This window comes from Strigops habroptila, chromosome 8 (assembly GCF_004027225.2).
Source record: "Strigops habroptila isolate Jane chromosome 8, bStrHab1.2.pri, whole genome shotgun sequence".
NCBI classification, from domain to species: Eukaryota; Metazoa; Chordata; class Aves; order Psittaciformes; family Psittacidae; genus Strigops; species Strigops habroptila.
In genome coordinates, this window is record NC_044284.2 from 31,753,719 (window position 1) to 31,770,199 (window position 16,481).

The window sequence follows — 16,481 nt, forward strand, 5'->3', positions numbered from 1 at the left end:
CCATGTTTTGCCTTCAAAATACACTGCCAGGTATTCAAACTGAGACTTACACAGAGTTAGTGACACCACTGTGAGTGGCAGCGAGGGAAATATGCTCATGTTGGCGTTTCTTCCAGTGAAGAGCTGCTATCCCTTTGGCATAGATTGGGACTATAACCCATGCATCACAGAACAGTCACTGGTAACCTGTCAGCATGCAGAAAAATGTAGAGATTAAGAACACATAAATTATAATTTTGTTTTACTGAAGTTATTTATTTATTGGTCATAGATACATTGAACTGAAGTCACAAATCAGATATTCCCCTAAATCTGACTTTGGCACACTTGCCTCTGATTGACTGAGATATCCTTATACTCTGACATTTATGAGTCAAGTCTTTTGTTAGATTCAAGGCCATACTCACAACAAAAACATAAGGCAGTGTCATACTAGTCTTAGAAAAACAAACGAAGTAAGTAAGTTACTTAAGTGCTGCCAGCAATCAAAGCACCACTGAGGGGCTTTCAGCAACCTGGTCTAATGGAAGGTGTCCCTGTAATGGCAGGGTGGTTGGAGCTAGATAATTTTTAAGGTCCTTTCCAATGCAAACCATTCTATGTCTTTGACTACACATCAGACTTGTTTTTCCACTTTCAAGCTACAGAGTCAAGTACTCATTATTTCTCAGTTATGTGCAGAACAAATCAGGAACACGGGTGTATGTTTTCAGGTGAAGAGAGAAGCACCCCTTCTGGCAGGGAGGGAACAGCTACATCTCAGTTTGTATTGCAAGCATCAGCCTTCAGATTGCCACAGTCACTGTCCACTGCCCATAAGGGAAACCCCTACAGCTAAGTAGTGGTGTAAGTCATCTACTGGCAGTATAGGGGAGGATAGCAACTTGTATGTTAAACTCAGCATAGGGATCCTCAAATTTTTATGTTATATCTGCTATGAGAAGTGGTAGGTGGGCTGAAAGCCTGTAGAATTAATACATGTACTACATTGTTAGACATACTGAAGAGCAGAGGATTGCATGTTGCACGCACTTTAAACCAGGAAGGTGTCCTCTTTTGTGCATTTTACTTACCTTAGTTGTTTGTTACAACTGCTCCTAAGGATTCTGGGTATCATTACCATTATTCACTCAACCCCTGCATGAATTCCGCAAATTTGCCAGCATTTATGAATGGTTTCCACAAATGATTGTCCAAACAAGGTATGCTTTGGACACTTAATGGCTGCAGACCACCAAACCAAAGCAAAAGAACACACAATTAAATGGACCTCAGGGTGCTGCAGTCTAACCTCTCCCTGTTAAACAGGATTCAGTTAGTGTGTCGTTGCTATAGTTAGCAGAAAACGAGGGAAAAAACCACCACAGTCTAAATATATTTTTCTAACGCAAGCATAATGGCGACCCTCATCTGAGGGAGACCCCACAGCCCCTGGCCAGGCCAGGGGGAGCAGGAGCCGATGGGTTTGAGTGAGCCAGTCAGGAAACTCTCCACCCCCAGAAGGAGTGGGGTTGGCCAAGCCTAGACACACGCACTGCCCCAGATAATCTGCCTGGCAACTCAGAAGCTTCCAGAAGGGGAGGTGAGGCCTGTCAGTCTGTGAGGAGGGCGTGTTAAGGCAGGAACTGCCTCTGGCAGTGGGCTGCCACATGGTAAATCTGCAGGGCGAGCGCTGCTCATTCAGTGCAAAGGAAACCATTTTTTGCTGTTGTGAGCTGCCACAGCTCTCTGTGGAGGTTGCAGTGTGAAGGTTTTGGTTTCTGAACATGTTTGCCTTCCTTATTGAAACCCAATATCACAGAATCTTAGAATGGTTTAGGTTGGAAGGGAGCTTAAAACTCATCCAGTTCTACCCCCCCTGCAATGGGCAGGGACACCTTCCACTAGACCAGGTTGCTCCAAGCCCCATCCAGCCTGGCCTTGAACACTGCCGGGGATGGGGCAGCCACAGCTTCACTGGGCAACCTGTGCCAGTGCCTCACTACCCTCACAGTGAAGAATTTCTTCCCTGTATCCAATCTGAAATTGCAGTTTTAAACTGCAAGACCCTCTTGCAGTTTAAAACCATTACCCCTTACTCTGTCACTACTTGCCCTTGTAAAAAGTCCCTCTCCAGGTGAAGTCAAAGGAAGGACATCGTCTTCCACATGTCCTAGCTTGAGTGTGAGCCACTAGGTAGTTCAGCAGTGCTTTCGAGAAAGTCTGAAGTGAAGCCAGGTACTGTGGTGTGCAACCAAGACGATACTGAAAGTTGGTGTGCCGTAAGTCATCTCCTGGCTGGGAGCTTGCCACTGGGTTCAAGCCTTGTGAGGACAAATGGACTGCAGAGAGCTGAGACTTCCATGAAGTTGAGACTAGGTTCCCTAAGTGGCTGTGGCAGATAGTATGGCTGCTCAAACAGTGAAAATTACAGCCTCCTTGCCAGGGAAAACCACCTGTGTTTTTCTGCCCTGCGCGAGGCAAAGAGTGATGTGAACCTAACACCATGGCTTTCTGTATGAGAAGTGCCCTGTGCTGGGAAGACTCTTTGTAGATTGCATCCACTGACCTTACCTCATCTTTCTAGTGGTAAGAAAACAAATAAATAATTAAAAACCAGAAAGTAAGAGGAAATTGACAGATTTGACTCAGGTCTGTGACTGTATTGACTGTTTGGTGGATTTGGTAGAATGCATAAAATACAACTAAGGGTCTAATTAGTTTATTCCTCATGATTTACCAAGATTATAATTATATCTTTGTGTAATTGTTTTTTTGTATGATGGATCTTCATCTTTATTCTCTCTATAATAGAGTCTAAACATAGACTGAAATAACCACAAATATTATCAGAAACAATAGTTTTGGTATGAACAAGTAAATGCTATTGGCTTTTTGGAGGTTACTCATCTGGACATTCATCCAGTCTGTTTGTTTCTTCTTTTTAATGCATACTGAATATTTAATGATATTTATTATACACACAGCGCTCCTCTACATGCTTATTTAAAAGTGAGTAGTATTTCCTGAAGATGTAGGAATGCAATAGCAGTATGAAAGGCTTTGTATTGTATACTCTCCAAATAATGAAGCATTTTTTCCTCGACTGTAAGCAGTTCAATTATTTTGTTTCTGAAATAAATTAAGTAAAGCTTATTGAGTCCAATCAGCCCTTGTTTCTAGGGAATTGTAGTTCAATTTCATTTTTAATTAGACTGAAGGTTGTGAATTTCTTAGCAGTGGTAAGCAAGATCTGGCAATAAAACATGCACTCAATTTGTATTAAAAGTTCCTAAAATCTAGTGCAGGGAACTGGCAGTATATCTGGCTTATGTTTAATTGTCCTAGTACCCTATTGTGAAAAATTCCATTTTTAAAAACTGCTGGTGTGTAACAAATTACTTTTCTTTGGTAAAACTGTATAAAAGATGAGCAGACAGCAAACAGGCAAAAGTATGGGACAAAAACATTCAGTTTTTTGTAAGCTTAATACCACATTCAGGACCATGAAGTTAAAAATTTTGCTGCTCAAGGATTACAGGATTAAACCAAACTGCTTTTTGGTTTTGGGGGGGTGAGGTGGGGGGAGGGGGCAAAGTCTCAAAAGGTTTTTCCTCTACTGCTATGGCTGTCCAGAGGCTAGTGCCTAGAGTTCCAGACAAACTAGTAGACAACAAGCTGAATTGTGATTCAGCGTTATACATGAATGCTTGGAAACTTGCAGTCCAGGTGAGTTCTGCCAATTTATGGTAGCTCTAATTTATTGAGCACTTTATTTCTTTAGTTGGTGTGAGTTTCTCTCAGCTTTGCAGCACTTTGCTGCTGCTCTTCACGTGTGCTGTGATTCCCAGTGCTGATTGCCTGTCTTGCATTTTTTTAGCTTTCCTTTTTCTTTCGTGGTTATGTACTGTCTTATCCATGTTCAGACAACACTGCTAGACAGAAGACTGTGGCTTTTGAATATAGAATAGATCACAGGAAATTTAAATGTGGCTCTGTTACAGACATCATCCTGTGCTATGGGAAATAATTTCCAGCAGCAATTCAGGCCAACATCACAAGAACATGCAATCATGTGGGACATGTTAGAACATGTTCTTTAGTGTGGGGGCGGTGAGGTTGCCTAAAGAAGTGGTAAATGCTCCATCCCTGGCAGTGTTCAAGGCCAGGTTGGACAGAGTCTTGGGCAACATGGTCTAGTGTGAGGCGTTCCTGCTCATGGCAGGGGGTTTGGAACTAGATGATTTTAAGGTCTTTTCCAATCCTAACTATTCTATGATTCTATGTTGTTGTTGTGTTGGGGATTTTTGATTGTTAGTTTGCTCAGAGAATGAAAAGGGTCATCTCTACATACGGTAATGGATAACCGGTATGTATGAGAGATGTCTGTGGGAAGGCTGAGTATGTACATCTCATTGCATGACAGCTTAGTTGCTTCTCTTCCTACTGCGAGAGCACGTCGGGGGGCAGGGCTGAAGGGTTCCAAGGATTTCTTGTGGCCACATCTAGCCCATAAAGGGATTGAACCAGTATGGAGACGTAATACTGCTCTAAGTTGTTCGACTAGGAACACTGAAGCCTATCTTACTTCCCTCCAGTAGTTTCTTTTTAAAATAGTCACACTAAAGAAAAACAATTTACCTTATTCTTTTACTTCTAAGATCCAATATTCATGAACCTTCACAAATCAGTTTTCTTGTGGTTAGTGCTAATTTAAAAGTCTGCTGCCCTTGAATAGCTTTTATCTGACAGAAGAATGTAGGTAAAAATACAACTGATGGTAAATTTATGTACAAAGTAGCTCTTACTCCTCACTGCCATACAGCCCCATAACTCATACGCAGATTTTTATGATTAATATTCTAAAGTTTCTTATCTTTGCCTCCTGCTTTTTCTCCTACGTTCTATAGGACATCCAGGAAATAGAAGAGGGAAATCTTCTCTTCTTGTAAATGATTTTTAGATAAGAAAAGGAAAAAATTCTGAAAATTTAAAATTGTGAATGACAGTTTCAATTTGGAATGTGATTAATAAAAATGTCTTGAAAAATCTTGTCAAACTCCTTCCACAAATAAATGCACTTTGTATTATCACTTCTCTGATAGTAAGTACATCAAAGTTTTAAGGTCTTGACATGATGCAGAGCAAGTATTAAACTTTGTATTGTTTATATATATGGCACTGTGTGTCAGGAATAATTTGCTTAATTCCAGTGCAGTATGTTTTCCAACTTCTAAGGCCTTTATGGGAATAGCCTGTCATTTATGAGATCACTGTTGTCTGCGTTTCAAGCTTTTTGAAGCTTTATGCAGCTTAATCCTTTTCCCAGTCCTGTTTGTTCAATATAGCAATAGCGTCATTCCGTAGACAAGGACAGTGTTAGAGCTGAATAGGAAAGATGATTTCTTTTCATCATCCCCATGTAATGAGCCATTAAACTGGCTATGTCCTCCATCTCTTTGGCTGTCTTAACGCAGCACCTTGGGGATTGATCAGCAAAAGCCAAAGCCTTTTGAGATAGAGTTTTGCCACACAATTGTTTTAAACACTGTCCCCAGATATAGAAGCATGATTAAACATTAAGTGCAGTATTAAAAAATTAAGCTGAAGCCAAAATAGACCTTTGCCATCTTACTCGTTAAAAATACTCAACTTGGCAGAGCAGTAAAAATCTAGGTGGTTTTTTTTCTGTCACGATTCTTGTTTGTGTTATCACTGCACCTTCCAAGTACTCTGTATTACAGTAAGTAATTGAGAGGACACTGGCATCAGATTAAATCTGCAGTATGCAAAGTATTATTTTTCTTGATTCTTTTCAAGCAATCAGTTTCAGAAGTAAAAAGATGTTATGTCAGTGAGGTTTTCCAACTGTTTAAATGGCACTTTTCCCTTGCTTTTACATACTGCCAATTAGTAAAATGAGGTGGGAGATCCTTTCAGAGCATCATGATTTTAATTGGAACTTCAGTAGAAAAGAGTAATAATTAACTTGTAACCTATCCAGCTAGTAAAGCTGTGTCTCAGATTAATAAACTATCTTTTGCATGTTGTGCTATGAATTGAAAAATGCAGTCGTTAAAAACTGGTTACTGTTATTTGTCTAATTCATGCTTATCATTGCACTGAAGTGTAATGACAGTAGAAGTTAACAATTTCTACAATCTTTTATTAATATGTTTGATTTTAAACAGAGTAATATTGCAATAGGTAGATGCATGTATTTTTTTAATTTCTTTGATATATTTTCTTCCTCTGAAATATTGCTGTGTGTATTGCATTGTTTGTTCTACTAATTAGTTTTTCTTCTTTAATTTTGTTTGTTTTGTCTCAATGCCCCATATATGTTATGACTTTGAGTATAAAGTTCTGCATGCATTTTTGGGTGGAAGGGACAGAGAAAAAGGGATGACAGTGATATACAGGCAATCAACATATAAGTGGGAATATCCATTAAGTTTTTAGTTTATGAATGCATTACATCCAAGTTTTACTATCTTAGCACCTGAATGGACTTGTAATAAACAGTGCAGTTGTGAAACTGGATTTAGGAGAAGGGGAAAGCTATTGGCCATATTTTGGGACCACTTGCAAATATGGAAGAGGTCGTATGCTAGAATAACACAATCCAGTATGAATTTTGCTGTACTGACAGTAGCTGATACTTAAAGGCATTTATTGTCTAACGAACTGTGATGTCGTTTACCCTAACCCAGGCATTGTGTAAAATATAATTTTTGTAATTTTTTGTGCAGATTTAAGGAAATTTAAGGAGTGCAAGCTGCCCTATTAAGCTTTAAAAGAATTCTGTGCTTAAGCATTTTTGTAAGTGTCTGTAGCTAAAGCATGTTTAATGTCTTTATGGTTCTGTTACTTCAGCAGACGCAATTTTTTCTTAAACAATAGAATTGGTCATAGTAGAAGATAAATGCATGCTTAATTTACCACTTTGGTGCCTTGGTATACCAAAGGCACCCATCTCCAGAGCATCTAAATTCCTTTTCCATCATTGTGATGTTCAGTTGTGACTGAAATTTCCAGGTTTCCGTATAAATAAATTCACTGAGGTTGGGTATATAATCTTCATGGTGCTGACATCAGTCAGAAGCTCCTAGTCTATGGTGTAATTGCTCTAATTCTAATTTACACAAGAGTCCCTTCCGCTGTGTTGTGGTGGCACAGTAGAAAGGCTTTCAAAAACATGTGAGTAGTTTCAGCCTCATAGTATCTATTCATGGCAGATCCTGTGTACAGGAGTGAGGATACAGCGAAGATACACGCTTTCAGTAGCGTGAGATACATGCACACGAATGCCTTCTGAAAGTGAGAACTACATTTTGAGGCACTTTTGGCTTAAGACAGAATGATGTGCTACAGTTTTTTTTGCAATGTAGACTTTTAAATTACACTAGCATAGTACTGAAAATACATTATAACGAGGTAAAAGAGAAATGTTAAATACCATTGTACAGGTAGTTTATATTGTTATATTTACTGATAGATTTTGACCATTATCTAATAATTGAAAGTCTGAAGGCTTATGTAGTATAGTTGAAAGCAGAATTAGATCTAATAAGAAAATGTCACTGGATTTGAATTGAACCTCATGTTGAGAATTCAATATAACAGAAGGGAACCTATAGTAAAATGAAGAGATCTGGTTCGTTCTTCAAACCCCCCCCCTCCCTCCCAAACTAGAGTTTGATTTTTCACATGCTGAAAAACTCTTGTTCATGTATATACAAATGGTGAAGTGCATCTGGAAGTTAAGTTTTCTAGACACAGTATAAGTGCTACTCGCTCTGAACCTTCCATTATGACAAAGTCACTTATTATATAGAATTGTAAGCCAGTGTGTCCTGTCTTGAACTGTGTTATCTTACATAATGTGTCATTCGATAAAAGAACAGGTCGTTTCATGGGTTAGTGAGAAGATTTTTCACAGCTTTGTTTCTTGAGGTGGGATTTAGTGGTGTATAATTTCTGGCCTAAGCTTCTGTATTCTTTTCCATTTGTCCCCTCTATCATGATTTCTTACATGTTTTTTTTCTCTCTCACATTAAGGGGTAAGCTCTCCAGACTTTATTAATGCCTTCTCAGTGTGGTGTGTTACCAGATCTGCCTCTTGCTTACTTAATATCCCATTTTCATTAAACTTGCATACACTGAGGTATTTCTTTCTGTGAAATAAGTCTTCTGTGCTGACTAATCAATGGTTCAATCATTACTGTGGATCAAGACACATAAACGGACAATCATAGAAAGCGGACTGAAGAAGTCTTACAGAGGCAATATTTATCAGTAATGGGGCTGGTATTACAACCATTACATAGCCATTACAACTTTAGGGGAGGGACAAAGGGGAGGGAGAAGAGACGACTTTCAGCAGAAGAGAGAGAGGAAGACATGCAGCGATGCTGATACTAGAGCTCTCTCACATGTAACACCAAGACTGAATGCAGAGAGGTTTCAGAAAGATGGAGAACTGTCTAAACTGGAACAACAAGGTTCTCGGAAGGCTTGGCCATGTTTTTGGGACCACTTGCAAATATAGTGGGAAGAATTGCTAATAATGAAAAACTATTGTAGTATGTAATTGGTATGTTGATATAATCCAGTTACCTGCGTCATGTCTTTTTTCTGATGTATTTGTAATCATTGCTAACCATCACTTTTAGGAATATACTGTGTTATGATGCACCACATTAGTTGATCACACATTACTACTTCATAAATCATTTGTCAACAGAAATATTACTGGGAATCAACTCAAGGAAGAGATGTCATGCTCATTTAATTGTCTTTAAGCTAATAGGGTCTTGCTGGATCAGAGAAGATAGGGTGTTGCATTGAGAGAATAGTTTAGTAGCCCTTTCTTAGCTATTTTTGCACTCTTACATGCTGTAATCCAGATGAGACCAAAGTGTGAGGTGATTTTCTGATCTCTGCACAGGATATGACAGCTGAAACTCAAACCCTGATGTGGCTCCCAGGAGCAGAACATCAGAGTAGTGCTGATGCAGTCAGGCTTTGTTTTCAGCTGGAAAGTGAGAGTACTTCTTAAACAGCTACATGCTTCAGTGTGCATGTTCTCAATATTTCTGAGGCTCCGTGGTTAGCAGGTAGCCAGTCCCATGTACTCTCTGGACAAGAATGAAACCTGATTACCTGATTGTTCTTTTGCTTTTTGATGTATCAGAAGTGCAAGGATAGTCTCAGCTGGGAAAAGGAGACCAGGGTAAAGATCTTCATCAAGGTACATGTTGCTTTCAGCTGAAAGATAACAAATACAGCTTAAGTCCAGTATCTGCTACATTGCTTCTCTGATTATAGCCAGTCAGTTAAGGACAGATCCTATGCATTATGCCAGAGTTTCATAGAGAGAGGCTATGGTCACTTTGGTAGGTTTGTTCGTGCATTCTGATCGCTAACATAATTGCTCTGATGAAACATTCATTCAGGCATACACTAGCCTAAGGTGTGATAAAACACAGTAAAGTCAGCTGTGAGAAGTAGTAGCCCCTGCTTCTTGCTGCTGCTTTTTTCCAGCAAAGAGTCATGCTCAACTTCCGTTTTTTGGATCTAATACCTGTAAGCCAGCAGGTCTGTGGCCAAAGCCCAAAAGTAAAGCTTGGCTCAAATGTGGAATACAGACCTGGTCTCTGTTACCCGTGTTCTGGTACAAAAGATAATGCATTTCCTCTGCAATATTCAGAGATGGTGCAGTTAAAATAGAGAAGTAGCTTTGAGTTTTCCAGTTAGAGCACAACCAAGTTCTTCAGAGTACTGCAATCTGTCTGTATGAAGAATTGGATTTGTTTACTCTTCCAGATCCGTTATCTTTGTCCAGAAACTTGAATGTGTTATTAGGGTCTTAATGTATCTCAAGCTACCAATGTCATAGTTATTGCCCATTACATTCAAGTAATACCTTATTATATAGGAACCTCCCCAAGTAAAATAGAGGCTTCCAAAATTACTAGTCACTCCTTAAAATAAAGGTGTGTGTTTTCACTTTCAGCCACATCATATTTAAAAGGCAATTTAGTGGTGCCAGTATGTAGAGTATGTAGAGTTTAAAAGGCTAATCGGTCCCTGGTTACGTGACAGGGATAAAGCAGCAAGTATCTTGGATTAAACATCCAGAATGTTTTATGGGTTGATTTAATATACTGAATTGAAAGAGTTACTGGTTTTTAAGTGACTCTAAAACCTGAGTGTTTAAGCAGCCATAAACAATGAAAGGGTTAACAGTGGGCACCAGCATCTGTTTTCTTGTCAAGGGTTCTGGTGTTTCCGTTTTATTCTGAAGTGTTTGTCTTTGGGAAAGAGAGGAGGCATACACCCAAAAGCAGAAGGAGCAGATTCTGCTTTTGGTTGGTTCTACAGTCTAAAATAATCCATTGATTTCAATAGATGTGTACCAGTTTACCTGAAGGACTTAATCTATGATCTTTAGCCAAGTTAAATGTATATAGATATATTCAGTATCTTGCTAAGATTCTTTGTGCTAGGGCACTTTATGGCTGTTGTGTTGACTTAAGATGAAAATGGAAGCAGCAATACTCATTTATTGTTGGCATAGTTGTGATGCCACTGTTGGAAAGTTAAAAAGCAGTAATTACAGCTGAAATCAGAAAGCAGGTTTATAATTTTACATGCACAACACAACTTCTTACTAAAGATTGTAGCCATGGCAGCGCTGGGTGCTGCACTTTGTGAATAACAACAGTGTAGTTACCTTCTTTCAGTGAAACAGGGGGATTTAATGGTGATTTTTGTTAAGTACAAAGTTTTTAGAAGTCTCTTCACAAAAGAAGACTGCATCTGCGTTTCTTTTCTATGCTATTAAATAAGACTAGAGATACGTAAAAAGATACTGGATATGGATGCAGAAAAAGAAATACAATTGTTACTTTAAATCCTGGCCATTACATCATTTACCTAGGAACCTATAGTGTTCCCATCCCTTTTATTGTGCATAGCTGAATACGAACATGAATTGGAAACAGAATCAAACAATAATAACCGAACTGACCATTATAAAATTGTTATTCCTGCATTACATTTAAGGTCTGTAATACATTGTTAACCTTTTACATTTTTAAACATCTGTGCTAGTCATGTTCTCACTGTGCACACTCGTATTCATCTGAACAGAGTTCTCTCAAAGGGACTGTCCCTTTTCATCTAGGAATTGCTTGTTTGAATATGTAAGATTATACAAGTGATTTCCAGGTTCATTTGCATCTGTTTATCTGAATTCAGACTAGCGTCAAACTCTTGGCAAATCACCATATTAGTTATGTTTAATTGCAGAAATGTTAAATAGTAGGCTGCTATTTTTATACTTTTCTTTATTTTTTCTGTCTTAACTTTCAAGAAAAGCATAACTAAACATCAAATGCTTTTGAGGCTTAAACCGAATGCTGTATATTCCTGTAATTTACATACTTGCAAAGCCATGAAGAACTATGCATAAACATTCCTTAAACTCAACAGCTAGGAGGTACATTGAAAATATATATACACACAGAAAAAAACGAAGGGTCCACAAGGCAGGAGGAGAAGGACAATTGAAGTGAATAACGGGAGTATAGTAACAACTTCTTGGGTTCGTACAGAATCAAAGTTCATACAGAATCAAAGAAACATCATATACTTGTAATCATTCCTCAGACCATTTGGAAAGTCATCAGTAGAGCATAGCAAATAGTAAGATAATCCTAAAATACCAGAATTACTTCTGTCTGAAAATTAATTTAGTTTTGTGTCATAGTTGTTGTCTTCAGTCAATTCCACGTACGGAGAGCATCACATGGAAAGGTTGTCTCATTTCACAGGAGTATTTGCCACATTACAATTTGATTTCTTCTGATTTGGAATAAAATCCACTTACTTTTCAGTTCTCTATGAAAGGGAAAACCTGAGGTTTCCAAGTCAAAACTGATCTGTAGGCTGCTGCAAGTCAGGATGCTTGGATGCTTTTGTCCTTGACTTGAGGGACATTTGCCTGATTTGCACCCCAAATCTATAGATTTTCGGAAAGGCTAATTGCCATTACCAACTCAAGCTGTGATGTTCTAATGAGACAGAAAAAAAGCTGTCTGTCTGACAGGAAGCAGACTCCAGGGTTGGGTAAGCTTGACTGCTTTTTTTTTGTTTGTTTGTTTTTTTGTGGATTTTTGTTTGTTTTGTGCATGGGGGGGGGTTGGGAGGGGTTTTTAGTTTGTTGGTTTGGTTTTTTTTTTTTGGTGTGGTGTTTTGTTGGGGGGTTTTTTGTTTGTTTAGGGTGGTTTTTGTTTTAGTTTTGGTTTGTTTTTTTGGGGGGGGGCGTTAAATCTGTAAATTCCTTTCGTTTTCTCTCTTAACTGAAGAGTGGGTGTGTCCAGAAATCCTTTGCAAGACTGATACCAGTGTGTGCAAACATCTAGTATGTGCTATGCACACTTATAGATGTCCTTGAAGAGGTAAACTATGCAGGAATGTCATACTGCTAATAATATAAGAAGTATGGAAGATCTACTTAAGATGTTTTAGTGAGATTAGTTTCAAAAGTAAAACATTTTCAAGGTGCTATTTAAATCACATGAAAATATGTTAGGGTTGTAATTCTAGCAAGTGTCTAATGAATAGGGAGAAAGGTGACTCCCTTTGTACCTGTTTGTGTACACTGCTGAGTCACAGTCCGTACCTCATCTGAATATAATTTCCAACACACTAGCCTCATCTATTAAAATACAAGAGGTGAAGATGGAACAGTTGCAAATCTCAAATGCAACTGCAGCATTAGCACTGTATAGCATAAAGGTAGCATAAGTGATATGCTAGATATCATTTATAAGTAAGAGTTCTTTCTGTCATTAGGCTTTGAAATTAGCTTTTAACATGAATTGGGAAACATGACTTTGAAATAGTTTTTTGGTGTTTTGAGTTTGTCTTTTCAAAGAACAGCTGCTGGTTTCATATTATAAGCAGTTCAGAGCTGTACCTGTCTTTATTCAGTTTGTACAGAACATGGCATGGCAAGAGCCTGAGGTATAATAAAGCCTCTACCTCAACGGTAATTAAAATAAATATTGTGTTCTGACATCATTTTTGTTAATAGACACCTATGTTGCTTTTTTTTCCTCAGCTTTCTCTGTTAGAAGATGCAGGGTTTGGTGGTGTTCTTCTTTACGTTGATCCTTGTGACTTACCAAAGACTACAGATCTTGCTGATAAAGCATTTATGGTTTCCTTGAATGGCGGAGGAGATCCATCAACACCCGGTTATGCCAGTATTGGTAAGTACTGTTCAAGGTGTATTCAGTTAATGGATATTTTAATTCTCTGTAGATTGTTAGTATAGGAGATAACACACTGAACCAAATCCTGTCTGAAATAGAATCTGAGGGTAAGAGAGCAATGTTTAATGCAGTGTGGCTCAAAGGTTGTAATCTAGTCTCAAAGGTCCTTTTACTCTAAATTCTTGGCACAAAGTCTGTACTCTAAATAATCTATTTTGTCACTTTTTGTATTTTTGTATTCATACACTGAACCATTATTCCTGCCTGCTTATTCTTAACCCATTGGGGGACAAAAAAAAAGTGAATTACTAATCTAGTGGTTTCTGAGCAGATTCCAGGGGATATGTCCCCACTGAAAGAAGTATTTTTCATTCTGTCTTCCACTTTCATGGTATTGATAATAGAAACTTTTGGTCAATAGTTGCAAGTACGATGTAGTCAGACATTTATATTTGAAAGGATTTAAGAAAAAGTAATGTTTATAGTATCTATGTGCAGTTACCACTTTAATAGGATGTGTTCATTTAGCCTTGTCTCAATTCTGCCTCGGTAGACTTGGTTATCAGTTACACTTCTCTAAATACATGTATTTTTGAAGTATGGGAAATAAGAATTTATTTTAAGGACCTACCTAATCCTTTATAATCTTATGCTTGGGTTTTGGTTTTTTTGTTTGTTTGTTTGTTTTTGTTTTTTGGGTTTTTTTTAATGCAGTGTTATCAATAAACAGAAGCAGCAGCATATTTGACTTGTATGTACTACTTAAATCTACATTCTGGAAGTTCAGTGAATGTGTGTTCTTCTTTGCTGCCTTTTCAGCTTTACAACCTTTTTTACTATCTAACTACTTGGAAATGTATTAAGCAGCAGTCTATGAGCTTGTGACAAGGCTTCATCAAGAATATTTTGTCCGGTTACTAGCTCAGACATCTAAAGTCTGACTTGAATTGGCACTAAATCAACTGAGACAGTGCTGATATACTTCACGACTAGAATGTCAGAAAATAGAAATATTTGCCTGGTTTTCAAAGAAGGGTGTTAGCTATTCACAGCATGAATGCCTTGACAGCTCAGTGGGAAAGAAATTGCACATTTTCTCAGTGTCTCAGTGTACCTGACCCAGTGTTCTTAAAAGTGCCCTGGGAGCTACGGAGGTAAATATAACACTCTTCAAGCTTTATTCTTGCTCATTTCATGGAGCTGTTTGAAAAACAGTTTGCCGCTTATCTGTCTGGCTGACTCCTTAATGTTTTATTTACCCTACATGAAAAGTAAAGCTAATTAAAACAGATACACCAACATGAAGATGCCACTTCAGTGTCTAAACCTTATGCATTGTTTTTTTGTCAGTGAATGATCTTATCGGCAATGTGCATTCCAATCTCCAGTCTGAGAAAAAGAAGCTTGATTATGTGGATAATGGTGATCTAAGTTCATTGATGGTTTCTACTAGAACCATTAGTGTGGCTTGTCTGTGGTTTTAAATCTCTGACCAACATTCATAAGCAGGAAAAGGCTATCTTGTTTCTAAAATCATTTATATTTTGATCATAGAATGCAATGAGGAGCTGGAAAGAGCCAAAGGAATGCTTGAGGAAACTCTTTTTTTATGGTTCTGTCACTGGCAAGTAGGTGAGATGGAAGTGATATCTGTGTTTCTGATGATGGTTTTCTTTTCTGGATACTATGAACCAATTTGGTAAGAGGTAACTGGTGCCTGGCGCAAATACAAATATGTCTGGAGAGCGGACTTTTGCCTGAGGGATGTGCTCACATATAAGGTAGTTAAATTGACTACATGTACAATAAAAGTGCCAGATACCCAGGGTAGCCCCTGTCACTTTGATTCATAAAGTATAGCATGCAGTACAAGAGATTTTATTGGAGGCTCCTACTTAAGTTGTTGGCATATATTTGATACCATCTGCACATCACATTTTGCCAGAAGAACTGTTACAATTACAGTCTCAGGGACTGCTCCCACTACCATTCTCCCTTTTACTACAAAATTCCTGGTAAGATGAATGATCCGAAGTTAGCCTTGTACTAGGTGAATAAAAGGTAGGAAACTTGTATTTTCACACTGCTGCCTGTTTCTCATGTTCTTTTAGTCTGAAAAAAGAAATTATCTGTGGCATCAGAATATTGGCCTGCTTCAGGTTTTTTCCTAGGGAAAAAAAAAAATACCTTCAGGAAATATCACTTACAGATCTCTCCTCAAAGTTGAGAACATTTTCAGTTGGGGTTTATGTAATAGTTTAGAGAGAACTTTGGAGTTCTCATGAGGTTTTAACTCAGATTTTCTGTTTCATGAAGATTAAATGCTGTGCTTCTGCAAACAAATTACTTTAGAATATAAGGAAATAGCTGGAGGATGGGTTTGAGATGCCTACTACGACCTATGAGTGGAATGGCTTTTTTTTTTTTTTTTAATCTCTGTTTAATAAAGGGAAAAAGTAATGATGTGGAAAGGGAACGGAACAGCACGTATGTAACAGTTTCTGCAGCTATATTTGACAATTTAGTTCTTCTGTTCTTAAGACTCTCCCAGTCCTATGTTGTATCAGTCCTAAAACAATCATATGGGCCATTGTGAGCATCAGTTTTGTCTTCCAATTGCCGAGGTGAGTATCTCCAGAGAGGACGCCTTTAACACCGGAGCGGGGGGAAGCACAGCGTCCCGGAGCCTCAGTTCGGAGCGGCAAGAGCGACCGAGGGAGCCTCAAGTCCTCGACTGGACTTGCCCAGGAGCCGGCAGCTCAGCTGACGCGAGCAGCTGACTCACAGGGGGCGGCTCCAGGAGTGACGGCACCAGCCCTCAGTGGGGAAAAACCCATCCCAGGGGGCGCGGCGAACAGGGCGTGGCGCGGCAGTTGGCGCAGGCAGGGCGAGCGGGCAGCGGGCGGGATGGTGAGCACTTGCCTCAGGAGCAGGGCCCGCTCTGGGAGCTCTGCCCCGGCGGTGGCCAGCGTAGGCACCCAGACAGAGCCGATGAGAGGGGAGGCTGCGGCGCAGACCTCGGAGTGTAGAGAGTGCCTCGACTGGTCTCTTGAGGCGAGGGTGCACAATGGACAGGGCTGCACTCAGTGCGCTCTGGGGGAGGTCCTCCTGCAGCAGGTGGCTGAGCTGCGGGAGGCTGTTGGAGAGCTAAAAGATGCCAGGGAAGCTGAGAGGAAGCTGGGCTGCTTGCTCCAGGCCCAAACTGCGCAGGGGCTG

The 16,481-nt window shown here is 39.2% G+C and overlaps 1 protein-coding gene across 10 annotated transcripts in view; it reads left to right on the plus strand.

Moving 5' to 3' along the window:
• Positions 1-16,481, plus strand: part of NAALADL2 (N-acetylated alpha-linked acidic dipeptidase like 2) — a 494,598-nt gene that overhangs the window by 310,218 nt on the left and 167,899 nt on the right. For all 10 annotated transcript variants that reach the window (XM_030494655.1, XM_030494657.1, XM_030494654.1 and 7 more), the window contains one exon: positions 13,112-13,262. In XM_030494655.1, the coding sequence (XP_030350515.1) occupies positions 13,112-13,262 (151 nt within the window). The remainder of the gene's footprint in view (positions 1-13,111; positions 13,263-16,481) is intronic.